This window comes from Phalaenopsis equestris, unplaced genomic scaffold, assembly GCF_001263595.1.
Source record: "Phalaenopsis equestris unplaced genomic scaffold, ASM126359v1 Scaffold000085, whole genome shotgun sequence".
Classification (NCBI taxonomy): Eukaryota; Viridiplantae; Streptophyta; class Magnoliopsida; order Asparagales; family Orchidaceae; genus Phalaenopsis; species Phalaenopsis equestris.
In genome coordinates this window covers 26,574-47,254 of record NW_018164527.1, presented here as the reverse complement: position 1 = coordinate 47,254, position 20,681 = coordinate 26,574, and the positions used below count along the sequence as shown (strand labels likewise).

Here is a 20,681-nt window from a genome sequence, read left to right as displayed (position 1 = left end):
ATCACCTAAACTAAAGAATTTGTGACATCATTTATTTGGTCTCTGAACCTTTTATGTATCGACAAGCTCTCTTACCTAATACAAAAATTAGGTAGGGTTTATATTATCTAGGTTTCTAATTCTCCATAGAGGCAAACCCCTATAGTTAATTACATCTTAAATAACCGGAGTCACTTAAAAAAACTCTCAATTAAGATTAGGAGTTTCGTCTTCAAGAAACCAAAGTTGAGTTTTCACGGTTACTTATAGAAAAGTTAAAGGGAAAGTCAAAATAAGAACAGTTATTTTAAGAAATCCAAAGAAGTGAAAAGTAGGGGATATCACAGATCCAGGGAGAACCCCGGTGACCTTCCAATTATCTTATTGTTTGGTTTTATGTCTTTGAAATGATGTTATTTAATGTTTAATCCTGCAATTTGTTTTAAAATTTAGGACTTATATTCACACGATATCTGATCGTGCAAATAGCCTAAAAAGACAGGAGGATTTATACCGTACCGTATGGTAACCTCAGAAGAATCCTAAAGCGTTATCAGAATCCTAAAGCGTTAGGACTTATAATTGCACAACCAGAGTAGTGCAAAGGCTTAAAGGTGATATATGAGGGTTTATGTTGCGCTAGGCAAACCCCCTCAAACTCTTATGGGTTGTTATTTAAACTAAGGAAAGTGATCGGTGTTATTGATGTGTTTTGATGTTGCAGATTCATCTTGAAGTTTTTCCTAGTCGTGCTGCCCATGGTGTTCGCTCCAAGCTCTTCGTCGTAGCACCTCCGGGCTTAATGTTAATCCCATATAACCACAGGTTTTCTTATACTAAGGTATAGTGTGTATCAAAGCAATAAAGCATGCAGTATACATATATATAAAAAAAGACGGTAGAATGTACAGTAAAAGGAAAAGAACATTATCACATGTTGGAGAACAATATAACGTGCTAGGAGAAAAATATACATGTTAGGAGAATAGTAAAACATGCTATGAAATAAAATGCTATAATGTAGATCAAACTTGTATATTTGGGAGGTCTGCTGCTCCTTTAAGTTAGCTAGTATTCACTGTTTAAACAAAAGAAACATTGCCTGGAAAAACTCGAGAAAATCGACAAATAATCCATGACAGAAAAACTCGGGAAAATCGGCGAGTAATAATTCAAATAAAATTATCAAAACCTTGAGAGAAATCCCGAAAAAAAGACCACGAGTGGTTTGTCCAAAAATTCCAATAAAACATATGAAAAAATCCGAAAATAGGGGACCGCAAGCACTCGGGTCGGGGCTAGACTCAAATATAATACATTTGTACTTGATGAACGTCGAAGGCTACTCGGTCACCCGGATGTATAAAGCTCGTCACTCCACTAGAAGGATATCCTATTAAACCTAACCTAGGAGGGTACTCCTTAGCCCAGAACCGATAATCAACAGGTGGACAACCAAGTTGTAATGGATATTTGAAACTTATATTTTTTTTAGCATGCATATAGATTTCAGGCATACAAAAAGAAATTTGTATTAATTTTTATAATGAAAATATTTTATAAATATTGTACATGTTCTTATCATATCTATTCTTATCAGTTTTGGAAAGTACAGTTGTCCACGAGTCGATCACATCAAAATAAGAACAGTTATTTTAAGAAATCCAAAGAAGTGAAAAGTAGGGGATATCACAGATCCAGGGAGAACCCCGGTGACCTTCCAATTATCTTATTGTTTGGTTTTATGTCTTTGAAATGATGTTATTTAATGTTTAATCCTGCAATTTATTTTAAAATTTAGGACTTATATTCACACGATATCTGATCGTGCAAATAGCCTAAAAAGACAGGAGGATTTATACCGTACCGTATGGTAACCTCAGAATCCTAAAGCGTTAAGACTTATAATTGCACAACCAGAGTAGTGCAAAAACTTAAAGATGATATATGAGGGTTTATGTTGTATTAATTTTTATAATGAAAATATTTTATAAATATTGTACATGTTCTTATCATATCTATTCTTATCAGTTTGGAAAAGTACAGTTGTCCACGAGTCGATCACACTGTTGAACGTAGGACCACCAACATCCTAAGAAGGTAGGGGTCCCCCTCTAGTCTTATATTGGTGAACAATACTTTCATCCTACAGTTCATCAGGTCCCAGAATTGAGTCCTGGTGTTGTAGAGAGATATCATTATGCTCTACCACCGGTGTGCCTTTGTCAACATCGCCCTACACCCCAAAACAAAACTGACCTATTTGCGACCCTGCTTGATGGTTTCACATATAGCAAAAAGTTATACATGAGCACTTATGTATCAGACATAAGCACAGAAAATCGAACCAAGAAGCAAGGAAAAAAAGAATAAAATGGGGATGAGAGAGAGGAGGAATTGATTTACCCAAAAGATCGAAAGAGTAAAGGGTAAAGCAATCCTCAAAACTATATAAAAAATGAGAGCTCAAGATCCTTGAATCAATCCAAGAAGGATATCACTTTCTCAAATTTTATAATTAGATCAAGCCATGAAGGGCATCCTTTTCAAGTCTTTGTTTCAAATAGATTGAAACGGGCTCAAGACTAACATAACACTGTAATCATAGCTCCATCACTCATATGAATTCACACGTCCAAGTTTGAACCTAAATATGATATTTATGTTTTCCAAGCTTTCATGTTGTCTATCCAAACACTTTCATCAGCTTTCAAATCATTTCATAAATCAAATTCATATCAACTTCATAATTCTCCAAAACAAGAGAAAAAAATCATTAAAAGCTTTTCATATGTCATAAAAAATAAGAGGAATTAATAGGTAAGAGGAATTAATCAGAGGAATTAATAGGTAGAGGGGGAACCACCACATGAAGAGGTCACCAGTTAAGATTCACGGGTAAAGGGCAGCAAGAGGAAAGCCCACACAGCATAGGCCCACAGGTAGGGGCAACAAAAGAGAACAGCCAACACAGCATAGGTCCACGGGTAGGGGCAACAAAAGAGAACATAGTCCCACGGGTAGGGGCAACAAAAGAGAAAAACCACCACAGCATAGGAGAAAGCCAGAAACAACCATACAAAATAAAAGAATCCCACGTGAATGCTCTCAGGTAAGGCCAGCAGCTCACACAATCAATGAACCGGCTTTTGCATCAAAGGGGCAAGCAGAATATTAAGACTCACGGCTAGGAATAGTGAAAGAAAACCACCATGGATATTGCCCTTATATTGCTTTTGATATAAATAAGAGAGTGATGGACAAGATATCATAAATCATTAGGACCGAACCCACTTTCATCAAGTAAAACATAATAACGAATTGATCAGCTTGTTTCAAATATTCCTCTATGGAAATATATGTTGAAATCATGAATTTTGGGATGACAAACTTGATTACCCATAAAAAAAAACTTAGGAAGAAGAGGAGCATAGGAAGAAGAGGAGCATTAAAGAAAAGAGGAGGTCCCCAACCAAACCATGCCCAACAAATGGGTCAAACCGAGCCCAAGGAATGGACTAAACAGTAAGAGATTTCAGCCAACATATAACTCCAAAAGAAGCCCAAACATATCCCTTCAAATGGGCCAAGACAGAGAGTATTTTCATCCATGGTTTAATTCCAAAAGAGCTCAAATCAAACCCAACAAGTGGGTCAAAACAAAAAGAATATTTCCAGCATAAATTTGATTCCAAAAGAGTCCAAACTGAACCCACAAAGCGGGCCAAAGATAATGTTAAAATTTCAGTTAAATCCAGCCTAATAAAAGCTAAAACCGAGCCTTCCACATGGGGAAAACCGAGGAAAATTTCAGCCTGAATCCATCTCAAAAGAGTCGAAGCCGAACCCAACAAATGGGTCAAAACAAAACAAAAATTTTCAGCATAGGTTCAGTCCCAAAAGAGCCAAACCAAACCCACCAAATGGGATAAATGAAATGCAATTTTTAGCTAACATGAAGCCAAGACCGAGCCCTCCAAATGGGCTAACACAGAGAAAAAAAAATTTAGCTAACATTTAATCCAGCCTAACCAAAACCGAAACCAAAGGCGGGGGGGCAAAACAGAAAAATTTTCTAGCATATGTTTCAAATAGTGATAGAAAGCATGAGCCAATATTCATTTTGAACATGAGTAATAAAGGGGTTTGATAATCCATTCTAACATGCATTTCTAGAGGGGCGAATTTCATTTCAAAACCACCATTATGATATTTCCAAATATCTTAAGCAAGAAGAACAAAGACAACCCATACATGCCATATTGTGATGTTTATAAAAATTATTTCATACTTAAATCTTAAAACATACCCAAATTTTGCTTCCACATGAGATAAGAAATATTTTTATGTCATCCGAAATAGTGTAAAAATAGAGGAGAGGAGGAGAATACCTCTTTTCAGCAAATTTAAAGCAAAGCACTGTAAAACACATTCAAGAAAATACTCCCACAGAAATCCTTCCTAAAAGCCTCACGCAAACAGCCACCCACGATTCCTCAGCTCCAAGCACACGAAAATTTAACTTAGAGAGTATTTCGGCAAGGCCTCTCTTCCTAAGAGCTTCAGAAAACAGCAACCACGACTGCTCCACACTGCAAGCGCGCGAGAATCAAACTTAGAAAAGATTTCAGCAGAGTTTTCTTCCCTAAAGACTTCTCACAGTAGAAAAACCGCAGCCTCTCTCTCTCAAAAATTTCTCAACAACCCAAAACCAGACCCTAAGAAGATATTTTATAGGCAAAGAAGAGGGGAAAGAACCACCAACCAGTCTCACGGGTAAGCGAATCACATGACGAGACAGTAATTGCCACAGTAAAGAGGGAGACGATGGAACCTTGAGAAGGAGAAGGGTCAGCCAGCTCGGCACCTCGCAATTGGAGAACCGAAGAGTTAAGAGGCCACGCGAAGAAGGGGAAGAGTCGAGAGAGAAGGAAGAGATTGCCGCGTGGATCGTCCACGGGAGCTAGGCCACGCGAGGGAGACGAGCCGAGCACCTGACTAAGCCACGGGGTCGAACGAAGGATTCAGTGTGCGGGAATAGGGTTTAGGGTTTAAGATAAAAAAAATTTAAACAAATAATGATATGATTATAAAAGTACTTAATATTTCAAAAATAAATTTTGATTTATGCATTTTCATTCGTGTGTCAGATTGTAGAAAATTGAATGTTTTTTTAGGTAATTTTGACGTTTCGGACACGCTGGCGCGGTCCGTTTCATCGTCGGAGGTCGTTTTGACGAATTCATCGATTTGCGTGTAATGTTGCTCGTGTCGGAAATATGGCAATATGGGTGTCTGGGTGTCTTTTTCTACCAAGATTGGTGCCCTAGACGCGTTGGCACAGTCCGTTTTGTCGTCGGAGGTCATCCGAAAAGTTCGTATTCTCACCCATTTTTTTAGGCTCAATTTAAGTCTGATCTTATGCAATTTAGTGAATTTTGTGCATTTTGTGTGTGTATGTGACGACAAAGTCCTGAAGAGGTTTTTCTAGGGCTCGAAATCCTATTAGGAACTTCTCCCTGAGTCTCCACATGATAGTCCTTTACCACTCGACCATAGGACAATAATTTTGAGATCATCAATGTGAGACATCACAAGAGAAATAGGAGGTGATTAGAATTTCTAAAAAAATGTGGGTCCCAATTCTATTTTTCTAAGATGGTCAATAGGAATCCCTAGAGCTAGATCTAAGATCCTAAGAAAAGGTAATGACCTAAAAAATGAGGTCAACACTGCATTAGCCCCTTATCATCAATAAATTTTTGCTCACATTGTGGTTGAAAGTGACTAAGTGCTTCTATTAGAGAAATGGAAGAGAATAAGTTGAGCGAGAGAGAGAGAGAGAGTACAGGGCGTGGGAAACTCGGATGATGGCTTTGGATGAGAAGGTTTTTTAGGAAATTCGCTCTGCATCCACAAACAGGCGAGCCACGCAAATGTAAACAAAAACCTTCTCACCCAACGCCATCACCCGAGTCTCTCCCCCCCCCCCCCCCCCCCCCCCCCCCCCCCTCTCTCTCTCTCTCTCTCTCTCTCTACTTCTTCTCTCCCATATCCCCAACAAAAGCTCTTGGTCACTTTCAACCACAATGTGAGCAAAAAGTTATTCATTGTAAGGGCCAATTCGGTTGCACCAAAAAAGACTTTTGTTGTACCAGAGAATATACATAAGGAATTTTGATATTAAATCTAATAAGCATCTTATTTTGCTGTTTTGGTCTTATTTCTCTCATAATATTTAAGGGGTTGCATGGATAGAAAATTAGGTTGACCTACATAATTTTTTCGCGTCTTTAGCATTAAAAGTTCTTGCTATAGTCTTTGGTTATTTTTCCAACAAGTGCAGTAATAAAAGTTCACATAATTTATAGCAATCACTTTTACCCAGTGGCATGAAAATTTACAGGCAATGCACCAAATCATCCGCAGAACAATTGAACTTCGCAGTGGAATTAAAAAGATCAGGAAGCAATAAATCCAAATAAAGTTCTCAAATATTATGAGGCAATGATTTAGAGGTATGACAAATCATAAATAATTAGTACTTCTTCAGAAAATAGAACGACAAAAAAAATAAATAATTAATTAATGATAGCATACCATTCACCACCATTTCCATAGGTATGAAACCGCCAGCTGCATTAAGAATTCTCTTGTCCGCCGTTGATCCCATATCAGTTTCCACAAACTGCACACAAAAGCCTATTATTGATGTACCATTATTTCTAAACAATCCCAAGCGGGCTAGCATAAGCTATAGTAACACTTCTGCAAAGTCCAAGTACGACATCCCTTACTAATCACAATGTAAAATTAAACAGTTCATTGTAGTTAAAAATACTGATAATTACAATATACACCCTGAAACCAACCATTTACAATATTTTCTCAACAGCTTCAAATTTCAACGAGAGGCATCTTAACATGATAGGGAGTAACACTGAAAAGCTCAAGTATGGCTACTCTGGAATCAGATTGTTTACAATCACTTGCATGATATGAGTTAACCATCTTGATATTTAAAACAAAAGAATAGCGACATCATATTTTATTTAATTTTGTCAGCATAGCAAATATTATCGTTTAGAAAGATACTCCCACTCCCACCGGGAAGAAATCTATCCTATTAATATGATAAAAAGAATTTATTAGTTAAAAGTCGGTGTACAAGATGGAGACAAAATGTGAGATGAGAATGCTCAGGTGGATGATTGGTTTTGCACTAAAACAAAATATGAAATGACGATATCAGTGAGAGGGTTGGAGTAGCTCCACTGACACACGAGATTAGAGAGTCGCCTTAGATGGTTTGGTCACATTAAACATCAACCATCTGATGATCCTATTAGGAGAATAGATATTTTAAATTTGACTTTTGTTCAGAAAGATAGAGATGACCTAAAAGACTTGAGAATGTTGTATAAAAAAATATCTTAATTTACTAGAATCAAATGAAAATATGACAATCAATAAGATAATGAAGAAAAACAATTCATGTGCATGACCTCAATTTGTGAAACAAAGGCTTGTAGTTGTTGTAAAGTCAACGTACCTCCGGACAAAGCACATTCACTCGAATTCCTTCCCGCTTCAATGGAGCAAGTGATCTAGAAAATAAAACCACACCACCTGTAACAAAAATTATACCAAGATGTATGTTTGATCAAAATAAGCTTCTAAATTTGCTAGACTTCAATAATGAAAATCACAATTTATATTATAATGCTTAAATCTACTTCAAATTTAGAATTATCAGAGGTAACCTAAGAAAACCATAATCTACATAGTAATCCTCTTAAGGGTTTAATCGACACGAATCATATGATCGCCTACCAAAAGATGTTACAGATTATCACACCGATTAAAGCAATTTTATAGGGCACGTGTCCTTGCTGCTAGGTATGATGCATTTACAAAAGTTCAGGCGAACATAATCATCCAAGCCCATGGTACAGATGAGTTTTCTTTGGCCAAGTAAAGATGATCAATTATCAATCCAACAGACAAAAGTTGTGTTTTTCTTTCAAATTTTTATAACCTAGGTTTTGATAGGAATTGGAAAGGGTTCCAGCGTTGGAGTGACATTCTAAAATCTAACCATGCTTGTAAGAACCTTATCTGCAATTTTCTATAGTTATTGCATGAAAAATACATATCCCGTTTTAGCCCATCCTTTACTAATTAATTTAAATTCCTAAATAAAGGATAATTTTCTATGATTATTAATTATACAGTTTATTTGTTCCAGAGTTCACATGCAAAATAAAATTTCACATTTATAGAACTTGGCCAATGCACCCTTCGAATGGAGAGATTATCGTAAGAATTATCATGCAAGAAATATTCCTACATTGCACTCTCCTATGACTGATAGAGCACGCACCAGCTGGGCTCTCCTCTGAGAATATCAAGTAGGAAAATTTTTTGCAGGACGCTCTCATCCTTTAACAAAGAACCAAAATATGATTAGAATTTGACATTAGTCACATGATAAGGATTTATAAGATAATTAAAGAACATAAAATTAACACAAATTGCAATTCTAATAAAGAATGAATAACTCAACGAGCAAGACTGCTACCAAGGATGATTGCTCCTTAGTGGCAGTTACCTTCCATCAATTGGGACAATAATTGCTTGATCAACAATTTAGCGATCAAAAGTATCACAGTACTAAACAATTACATGAAAGCAGAGTGTTTTTCTCACAATGAAAAATAAAAAAAAATGGTTAGTTATCACTATAAGGTTTACTAAATTCTGATAACAATGGGACTAATAATATAATTAGAAATGGTTTTAAGCGGGCAAACAAGAATAAGAATTTCAGAAATTGAATTTGAAAATCAAGTGAAATAGTTCTCAACTAAAACGTCTCCCGTATAGATCCCAAGATACATAACCATCAGTATATCTATGAGTTATGTCATACATCTATTTAAGAGCAAAAAATTGATGTAGCAACATAATGTAATTATCAGATTATAAGACGATTAAAACAGCGTCTGGGAAAACAAATGAACCTTTTGCACCAGAGTAGACAGGATCAGGATACGCTGGATAAAGGCCAGCAGCAGAACCAATATTTATAACAACCCCAGGCCTCTTAGCAGTCCGCATACTTAGGATCTGCATAGTTTTCATGCAACAATTAGGCAACTTCCACAAGAAATTTATACAATATAATCATATCAAATAGCATGCGCCTAAGTAGAAAACCAAATAAGCAATTAGCACCCTATGCAAGGGAAACAATCCTATTTAACTTTTAATTTTATGTGATGTTGGTCACAGCACAAAATGATTTTATATAAATAAATGATAAAGCAAAACAATCATACTGTTAACATAGTTTCAAAAACAAATTCATTTAGAATCTCAAACAAAAGCAAAAAAAAAAGGTTCAACAACAAGGTATGAATAATAAAGACATACTCTAAGCAAACCCTTAGCACACCAGTATATTAACAGTACATTAAGTGAGCAATCAATGAGAAGCTTCATCTAAAAATAGTGATAAAATGTTTGTTTACTCAGAAGAAGCATAACCTCTTTATTAAAAAAAAATAAGGAAGTTCACATACACACATTTCTTATGTATTTACATATTTAACACCTAAACTTTAATATTTACATTTATAACATCTTAGTGTATAAACCAATGAATGAAAAGGAGTATTTCACTTTTAAAAAGTAACCAAGAGTGGTATTTTTGATGTGATATTAAAGATTTGAGTGTTAGGCATATAAATATGAAAGTTTAGGTATTGGATATGTAAATAGATAAGAATTGTGTGGTATGTATGTAAATATTATGACTCAAAGGAACACCAAAAAAAAGCATTAAAAATAATCATAATAAGATCACTTTCCTAAGAGAAAAAATAATGCCAGTACTTTCCCTTAAGTTGGAGAACATGTATTAGTTAACTCTAATTTGTTACAAAATTTTAAAAGCTAAAGAGGACACAATTTTTGTTAATATAAATGCAAGCTACTCTAAGTTGGAAACTTTACGAGTAACAATCCTTTTAGTTGGCATAGCATCTCAAATCAAATGATAATCAAATTCAATATATTTTATTCTTTCATTAAATATAAAATTACTGCCAATGTGAATAACCACACAATTTTCAAGTATGATCATAAGTTGTGTAGTCAAAAGAATAACTTCCTTTAGAGGTGTCTTCACCCATACATAAGGGTGTAAACAAGTCAAGTCAAGCTCGAGCTACCCTCGGCTTGAGCTTGAGCTTGATTAATTTTATTGAATTCGAGCTCGAGCTCGAGCTTAAGATTACGAGTTCGAGCTGGCTCGCGGGCCAACTTGTTTAATATAGAAGTAAGAAAATAATATTAATTTAAGCTAGCTTTATAATAAGATAACAAATAGAATGAACAATTAGGAGATAAATAACAAGAAATCACCTAAAATATAATACAAAACATTATTTTTTTTTACATTTTTAATGCCTTAAAGATAAAATATTGAAATTTAATATATTTTAAGTATATTTTATATCAATATTTTTTAAACAAGCAGACTCACAAGATAACGAGTCGAGTCAAGGCTGGCTTGAGCTTGGCTTGTTAGCTCATCAAGCTCAGTTCACGAGTCATTTACTCGAGCCGGCTCAGCTTGACTCACTTACACCCCTACCCATACCATCTCACACATGGAGTGTCATGGCCTGTATTTTGCCTTAGCATTAAACTTAGATACCATAATTTGTTTCTTAATTTTTAATGTGACCAATTTAATTTTGACAAATGCTCATATTAGTATTGCTAAATAAGAAATGAAAAGAGCAACGAGTTCATGTCCTAGATAAGGGAAAACATATACCACGGATATATGTGTTTAACATGGAAATAGAAGTGCCCCACCGTTCCCTCCTTCCACCAGCAAAAATAGTAAGTATTGGACAACAATTTTAATTTTTAAATTCTTTTTAATTGATAATTTCAATTATTCTCCAGATAGTTATGTTTAAAACATCAAGGAAATGAACAAGAAAAGCTTTCTAGTCACTTCTTTTATATATAATACCAGAGCAAGTTTAGAGTAATATTTCCATCATTTATTTTTCCTCTTTCATTCTTCTTCTCCTCATCATGCTTAATTTTTTTAGCCTTCCTTCCAAAGAATCAACCATCATGAATAGTGAAAATCGAGTTAAAGAGAAATTCCAGGATAACATTGGAATTAAAGAAACTACATGAAGAAGCATTAGATCGTAAAGTTTTTCAGGAGAAATTTCAGGATAACATTGGAATTAAAGAAACTACATGAAAAAGCATTAGATCGTAAAGTTTTTCAGGAAAGTAAAAAAAGAAAAGTTCACTATCCTGGAATTAAAGAAACTACATGAAGAAGCATTAGATCGTAAAGTTTTTCAGGAAAGTAAAAAAAGAAAAGTTCACTATCCTGGAATTAAAGAAACTACATGAAGAAGCATTAGATCGTAAAGTTTTTCAGGAAAGTAAAAAAAGAAGAGTTCACTATCTTATTGATCATCCTCCAGATCTAAAAGACCAAAATTTATATTTTTGGGATGAAGAGGATTCCATAATCAAGTCATGGAACGAAACAGCATGGTACTTAAAATCAGTGGTCCATACAAATTCCTAATAACCGTAAAATATATTTGGGAACCTATCAAGCAGACTTGCTCAAAAGTTAATATGGTGCGCTTCTCTATGAGATCACGATAAAAGGTTTAACAACCAAGCAACATCAATGGCATTGAATATTTCAATGTAATGAGGATCAAACATTTATAACTAGATTACTACTAAGATCTCAAGTATAGTGACTATGTCAAAGTTCTCAAATAAATGATAGAAAGAGAAAGGGTGCTTGAAATTCTTACAGGACTTCATATCTTGAGCAGAGAGAACCAACCTCCCTAAAAAAAGTATTATCACTCATACAAACTGACGTGGGAGTGTCTGTGGATCATGGGATCAGCAAATCTTGCAAATCTTGTATTTCCGATCAAGGAAATTCCACGATATCATGGAATCAGCTGCTTTCGACAAATGTCGGCGAGCCAAAACTCAAAATTTCATCCCAATTCAATTTATGCAAGGATTTCTTCCCCTTTCCGATTTTTTTTCCTATTTCTTTAGTTCCAATTAGGTGCATTTTTATTAAAAGACTATATATGTGTATATTGGCTGTTTTAAGAAAATTTTAGCTTTGTCATGTTATTTAGAGATGTTTTCTCTCGATTTTTATCTATCGGGTGATGTATCATTACATTTCTTTAAGGTGATGTGTTTGTAAGACTGTAACCCGATAGAATCGAGGTGGAGATCTCTCTAGGACGTTTAGAGGCCTTCTTCGGTGTCGAACTTGCTCTCTATTGGCGTTTGGCAGCAGAGATCGACTGCTTCAGCAGAATAATTTGTCGTTCTCCACCATTGGTTTGCTGCCCCGCCGCCTTTCAAGTCGGAATTCACCAACCATCACTTCTCCCGCTTTCCTTACCCAACCGACAACCTACATATCATTTTCTTTTGTTTTTTTACACCTTCTAGGAGCCCTTAAAAAGGTATCCTCTCGTATCAAAGCCCAACAAACCCGAGATTTAGAGGAATTTATCTTTCTTTCCCCAAATTTAAAATTCCCAAAAAAATATCATTTTCATATCCAAACCCTTCCTACCGCAATTCCTGCATCAACCCTAAATTTTTCAAAATCCAAAATTCCTACCTCCGCCAAAATTACACCCCAACACCTACCACCAAAATCTAAGCCCCCAACCAACATTGACTTGCAATCCTACACCCACTAAAAACCTGATTGGAAGGAAAGGACGTCATGTCATCAAGGAGAAGTCCTCAAAAAGGTATTCAGGAACTTACTATGGAACATATACAGGAGAAAATCTTCTAATTACAACAGATGCTTATAGCCTTTGAGATGAGACAATCTGATGAGATCACCCATAGCAACAACGGTGACTCGTCAAATCGAAAGAAGGAAGTGCATCCCATCCACCGAGCAGTGTTCATTGACAAAGAATCACTACCTCGACGATTTAGTGTGAAATATAAGAGAAGCTAAGGTCACGAAGTAAAGATGGATTTACCGTATCACAACATTCGCATGGATCTAAATGATTTTATCGAGTGTTTTAAAATAGTAGAGCAAATTTTTTAGAACAAGAGTTAAATAAGCAATCATCATGCTCAGGAAAAATACTTCTTTGTGATGGGAGAACATCTTCGACAACAGGAAGGAAAAAGTAAGTTTATCCCCTGATATAAAATGAAAAGAGAGATGCAAAACAAATAACTTCCATTGCATTACCGACAGAATATTTTCATTAAACTCCATCATCTATGCCAAAGAGATTCTTATGTAGAGTACACAGTTGAATTTGATCAATTCATACTGAAATATGACTTGATGAAACTGGAGGAGCATACAATAGCAAGGTACCTTAGAGAACTGAGTTCGTCTATTAGAAATTTGGTGCAGCTACAGTTGCAGTCGTATTGATCTCTATTTGATGTACAGACTTTAGTTTTGAAGGTGGAGAAACAACGACGCCACCTAGTGACAGCCACACCTAATAGGTAAAGTTCAACTCAATAGTCAGGCAACAAAAGTACACCTAGAGAAGCATCCCAGTGTATGTTGCCCAAGAAAGAACCGGTCCAAAACGAAATACAGGTGTGGCCAGGCAATACTCCCAAATTCATCCAAGCCAAGAAGTGCTTCAAGTTCCACTGAGCAGGGAGTAGTAGATGAAATTGATAGTGAAGTAGGAGAAAATGAAGATGCCAAAGAGTATAAACTTATAGTCGATGAGGGAGAAAGGTTAGTAATTCAAGCTAAGCCTATAAGAGAAACTCTAACTGAATTAACATTGGTTATTCTAGAAGGTAGAGAGTCCAAGGAGATAATACCATAAAAGAAACAGCCCCTATTGATGGAGTTGTTGGATATCCTAACTAATTGTTTACCTTTTTGGGGTCGCCATTGAGAGTGATCCAGCATGCCACATATTTCATTCCAAACTTGGTTCCTCCAGACATACATTTTATCAAATATGCATTGTCGAGTACAAGCAGTGGGAGAAGTATATTACAAATTTAATGGCTCGAGACTTGATTCATGAGAAGACTCATCTACGTGCAATTCCAAATTTGGTTGTGTCAAAACAGGATGGCCACTTATTCTACCAAGATAGTCTTTGAAATGACGTATGTGCTTTAGAGTATGGGATGGACGTGAGCATAAATTTTGTGGAAGGGCTTCATCAACCACAGCAGAGCTATGACCCTGTTATGATGGTAAATCAATTCAAGAAACCTTAAAAAAAAAAAAGAGGAAGTCTCTCCGAGCTAGAGACTATGACACGGGAGAATCTGTTGACCACCGGATCAGCAAATCTCATCTTCCCGATCACAGGAATTCCACGATGTCGTGGAATAGCTGCTTTATGCGAACGTACGCGAGCTAAACCTCATAATTCCATTAAAATATAATTTCTTGACAGATTTTTTTCCTTTTCTGATTTTTCTTCCTATTTCTTTATTTTCAATTAAGTGCCTTTCTATTAGAAAACTGTATGTGTAAATTTGGTTGTTTTAGGGGACTTTTGACTTTGTTATGTTATTTGGAGATGTTTTCTCTGATTTTATCTATCAAAATATTGTATACTTAGATTTCTTTCAAATGATGTGTCTGTAAAATCGAGGTGGGGATCTCTCCCAAACATCCTGAGGCCCCCTTCAGCGTCAAACTTGTTGTCTAATGTTGTTTAGCAGCATAAATTTGATGTTTCAGCAGAATAATATATTGTTCTCCACTGTTGGCTTGCTGCCTCGCCACCTTTCACATCGGAATTCAGCAACCATCCCTTCTCCCGCTTTCCTTGCCAATCATACAACATACCTATCATCATCTTTTATTCTTTCACAACTTCTAGGAGCCTAATGATAGTATCACAAACTGAAGAAGAAAAAAGAATAGTGATGCTAGACAATCCCAATTCTGAAGCATCGGCCATAACAACCATAATTATTAAAAAAAAAATTGCTATTAAATTTTCTTGACATAAAATAAGTTTTTTTTCCTAAAAAGCAAACTAGGGTTAAATTGCCTCAGGAAGAAAAAGCATATCAAAGAAAATATTGGAAACTCCACAAAAAATCGTAACACTACAATGGAAACAAAAATGGCCAATCAAAAGAGCAAGCCTATCTAATTGAACCAAAAGGGTTCAGCTCATAAGAAACTCAAAAGTAAGATTTTTCCTCAATTCACTCTAAAGGTACTTTAAGTGATGCTCTCTAGATCAAACTGATATAAGTTATAACACTTATACTTTTATAGTCTCAAGTAATTCTACTAAAACCTGGAATAAAAATTCATAAGTTGTCAATCACACGAAAAGCATTGTCAATTTTTTTTTAAACCTATAAATCTTATTCCATCAATGAACTAGTGGCCAATAACTCCAGTAATCACAGTATTAGATCAAGGGAATGTTCCCAATTCTAATGCATTTACTCTAAAAAAAATGCTACATATTCCTGACCTTAAAGTAAAGTTTGTCTAGTCACAAATTCAACAAAGATCATAATTGTAAGGAGATATTTTTTAATGCATTTACTCTAAAAAAAATGCTACATATTTCTGACCTTAAAGTAAAGTTTGTCTAGTCACAATTTCAACAAAGATCATAATTGTAAGGAGATATTTTTTTCACTAATCATTGCTTATTTAAGAACAGCACGATGACCTCATTTTTAATGAGGTTGATAAACTTTCTTCATAGCCTATCATTAGCCTTTAGGATAAAATCTTAGTATAAGAGCCTATTTGTAGGTCCCGCCTAAAGGGCTCACTTATTGACTAATATATAGCAGATTCAAACTAAACTCAAACTACTATCATTTTCTTGAATTTAGATAAGCTCAAATTGGTCTCCAAGTCATTAAATAAAGTTGGACGAACCATAGCAAAGTTATCAAAATTCGATAACCAAAATTTATATTAGGACCCCAGGTATTTTAGACGCCTTTTGGACCTTTGGATCCAATGAACTCAAAATCAAACCTAAAGTTTCTTGGCTCATCTTACATGCCTTCAAATCCCCTCTTAACTCAATCTAAGTCAAGGAGACTAAATCAAAAAATTTCGACCAGGCCCAAGGAGGCCCACTTAACCAAATCAAATCCTATTTCTCAAGAATTTGGTTCTCAATAAACTTAGCAAGTTAATAGTGCATTAAGAACCATAATTGAATAAAATTCTTAAGAACTTGCTCAACGCATTTCACCCATAACTTTAACTAATCAAGGAGTTAAAGAAACAAATTAATCCAATTAAACCGAATATTGGTTTTAAATAAAACTAATGAACTTAATCATTTCAAACTCACTCGAGTATTTTGTCTAATGTAGTTTGACAAAATAGCCCATTAAAGCCCATTTAGATTTATTTGAAACCAATTACGTTTGGAATTCAAAGTAGTAGTTCTAAATGAGCCTAGAAGCTTCTAAGGCTTACAAGGAACTCTTCTTCAACCTTTAAGACCCAAACCATGCACAATTTAGCCCAAGAACATTGATAGCCCATTGAGATTATGTTGAGCTCAACAAGTTGAACCTAATCCAAACATACCCAAGCTTAGCTAAGCAATGCCCAAGAACATAACCTTGTTAACCAAATCAACCATTACGAGTCAATTCAAGACCACGTACATTGACCACTTAGTGACCTAGTTCAAGGTATTATGGATTCAACTCACCTTAACCTAAACCAATTGCAATCAAGCCTAGTTAGATGAACCCTAAGCTCACTAGCAACCAACCCAAGCAAGCCTACGGCAATTGAAAAAGGTTTCGGGTGAACTGACCCAAGTGCTGGACCCAAATACCATTAATCTGGGAACCAAAATTTGTTCATAAAAATGCTTGGAATTGCCATTAAAGGAACTTGAATCAATCCAACCATCCCCAAGCATTTTAGATGGATAAGGACCCACCAATGGGCATCTGTAACCTCATAAAGTTGGTTCAGGTTGGTTTCAACCATAATTATCCTTACAAGGTGGCCATTATCCACGGAACACTCTCGACCACCAGGCAAGAATCTATTGTCTTGTCCCTAACCATACCAAGAAAGAATTGCCATTCTTACCATTGCATTGGCCAAAATTCACATGAAACTTAGTTGTATATAGAGGCTCTATCAAAGGATTGGATTCGCACTCTGACATTGAAATCAATCCATAGAGTTTCAGCAATTGTCTCGGGCTGTTACTCATCCAATTACCCACTCTAGATCAAAGAAGGCTTATCAAATATTTCAGTAAATAATATACGATACTGTTGACCTCATTTTAGTGAGGTCTTAGTCTCTTTCAGTAAATAATATACGATACGTACCAAGATAACTCGTCTCATTTATTCTATAACGTGCTAGAACTTTCATGAATTTCACTTCAAAGAAAAAGATCAAGTACAAAGTATATAATCTTGAGATGTTCTTTTCAAGAGTAAGTGCAATAGAGAAAACTTTTTATTGCCACGATGTCCCATGAAACATAATTGTGGAGGCAATATCAAAATTTTAAGATTGATGATCATCCAAGTGAGAATGAAATAATCAAAAAATATCGATCGGAAAATTTGAAATTAATGTCATCATTAGCCACAGAAGATTTGCAAAGGTAAGAGTGTGTCTTATGAACTAATAAAAAACAAAAGGACCTCGACCAAAAGCAATAAAATGTTATAATTGAGCTTGATTATATTATTGATGATAGATATGAGTTTCAAGTCATTCACAATTTGAGACAGTTGAATAAGGTAAGAATGATTCAAATCATTAAAAAGAAGGTCCATCTTTAACTACTAGTGACATGCCAAGCTTAGTAAAAAAAAATGAATGTTTCTAGCGTCAGTAGCAAGGGTGGAGAAATGAAGGGACGATATTCCAAGCAAGCCAAGAAAGACGACAACTAGCAAGTGGTAAGAGTAGCATGAGAGTGAGAGTATAAAAGAAGCAAAACAGTGAGAGCAGCTGATGCGGGAGCGTAATGACGGGATTTCTGCGATCCCGTCTCTGCTCATTTTTGCAGTTCCGCGAAATCGAAAACAACCCGAATCGCGATTTCCTTCTGAGCCACCAGAATTTCCTTCATCATACTTCCTTCCATTTGATTTATTTTATATTTATTTATTCTAATTTCTAAGTAGGTATTATATTTGAACGACTACTTTTATGTTGTTATTTTTTGATTGAAAGACGTTTGATTTTAATTTTAATAGTTTGAAGATTACAATCACTGTTTCAACCCTAAGAAGTGTTGTACCTTCTTTCGTTCGCAAATGGTGAGTTTGTATTTTGCTCGAGAATAGGTGGTGAAAACTCCTCGCTACTCGAACGTCTCTGAACCGAGATGGCCGCCAACGACATTGAACCTACTGTCCAACAGAAGTTTTATCCCAATAATCCCCTTCCAAATACCATAAACCCCACATATTAGCCCTCCCTCGCTATTCCATAATCATTAAGTATCAAAGCCCGACAAATCCTAAATTATTAGGGATTTCATTTTTAGATTCCATAAAACCTAACCTAATATCCTCACCAAAAAAAAAAAATCTAAATCATTCCTACTACAATTGCTAGATCCAATCCTAAATTTTCAAAATCCAACATTTCTACTTTCACCAATAATACACCCTGACACCTACCACCAATACCTAAACCCCTTATCCCAGCTTGATTTGCAATCCTACATCCATCAGAAATATGATCGGGAGGAAAGATCATAATGCCACCTAGGAGAAATTCGCAAAGAGGTATCCAAAATATTACTATGAAGGATATACAGTGAGAAATGCTCTAACTGCAATAGAGGCTCGCTGCCTCTAAGAGGAGATAATCAAGTGAGGTCACTCATGGCCACAACAATGACTCGTCAAATCGAGAAGAGGAAGTGAATCCTTTCCACTATATAGTTTCTAGTGACGAAGAACAGTTACCTCGACAATTCGGCAAGGTAAGATTTAGTGACGCGGATACACTAGCGTCCTCTTTATATATCATTAAGGGGTAAATATCTCTTCTTAACATGCACATACAAGCATTCATATATAAGTTATTTCATTATTCATAGCATACATTTTTCTAAGAAATTTTTATTCATCTACTAATATGCATACTTACTCTAATGTGCAACGATTTATCATGCATGTTTTGCATATCATGCATGTTTTGCATATCATGCATATCTTTCTTATCATGCATATCGAGCATATATTTTTTATCTAACAATATGAATAGTATATTGTAATTTAAATCTATTTGAAGTAGAGCACGCATGAGCATAAACATATATTTTAAAATAAAGAGGATTGTTGAACTTAAAAAATATAATAGCTCAACTCAATCGTTAGTAGATTTATTAATTTAGGGTCTGTTTGGGGCAGCTGTAGCTTATCCAGATAAGTTGTTTATCATGATAAGCTGGTGATAAGTAGTTGATCCGGATAAACTGTCTGTCTATTTGGTTTGCGAGTTTGGAAAACAATTGATCTTGAAAAAATGATCATTCTGCCCCTGTTTTGGATAAGCTGTTTAGCTGTTTGATTTGTGTGTTTTGTAAACAGCTGATTTGCATATTTTCTTAGTTTCAATATTTAGACAAAGCGTCACCACGAATCTGGAAGAGATCCAAATAAATTAATTGATCGATAAAGAAATCCACCACTAAAACCACTGAAAAATCTGAAACAAATAAAATAATTCAGCAAAAATGAGCATTTTATCTTTAAATTTACAAAAAACTCTAATAATCAAAATCATCAAAACCAAAACTTCACAAGAAAACTCCATCCACAGTTCATCAATTCAAGTATTTGAATCTCAAAATCCATTTTTTTTACCATCAATCAATACTCCTCACCATAACACAATCCAAAAAATCTAAATAAATAACTATAAAATTAAAAAAAAAACTCACATATAATATTCCAGTGAGGAGGAAGCGAAGGAGGAAGCCAGGGAATGAGGAGGAAGCGAAGGAGGAAGCGAAGGAACGAGGAGGAAGCGAGCAAACGTGTGAGCGCACGAGGAAGCGAGCGAGGACGAACGAGGTGGTCGGGCGATTCGCTAGAGCCGAAGGAAGCGAACGCAGGGCTTATTTTGTCTTTCGAGCAAATGAAACGCGGATTGCACGCAAAGTTTTTCGAGAAAATCTTGTAAAACGTAATTCCCAAACAGGAGGGCTATGAATAAGCCCCACCCCAAACGCACTCTTAATCCTCCACTTCACTAAATCGTCAATTTTTTACTAATCTCAATTCTAAATAGACTTCTTCCACACTTCTTAATCGAATGAGTTTTTTAATAAAACAAATTAACTAAATATATCATTATTCTAATAATAATATAAGCTTTAACATTTACCTCATAAGCTTCAAAATTGATCTCCTCTCTTACTCGCACGCAAAGTTTTCTTGCTAATCTGCCTAACCTCAATTTAACATAATTTTATTTTAACATATTAAATATATATCAATTTAATGTATATAAAATTTCAATAAACAATTCTAACACAAAAATTTACCTTAGCTCACACATTAGAGAAAGCTTGTCATGGGGGGTTCTCAGGGGCAACAGACGCCTCCTTTCTAGTAGTATCCTCCCCAGGTGGAACTAAAATGTC

At 35.3% G+C, this 20,681-nt stretch overlaps 1 protein-coding gene across 1 annotated transcript in view; it reads right to left on the bottom strand.

Annotated features, from left to right (window-relative positions):
- LOC110019897 overlaps window positions 1-20,681 on the bottom strand; it is a 104,778-nt gene that overhangs the window by 77,372 nt on the left and 6,725 nt on the right. Inside the window, exons 4-6 of the mRNA XM_020717763.1 lie at window positions 9,003-9,108; window positions 7,532-7,608; window positions 6,580-6,667 (exon numbers count right to left, since the gene is read on the bottom strand). Of these exons, the coding sequence (XP_020573422.1) occupies window positions 6,580-6,667; window positions 7,532-7,608; window positions 9,003-9,108 (271 nt within the window). The remainder of the gene's footprint in view (window positions 1-6,579; window positions 6,668-7,531; window positions 7,609-9,002; window positions 9,109-20,681) is intronic.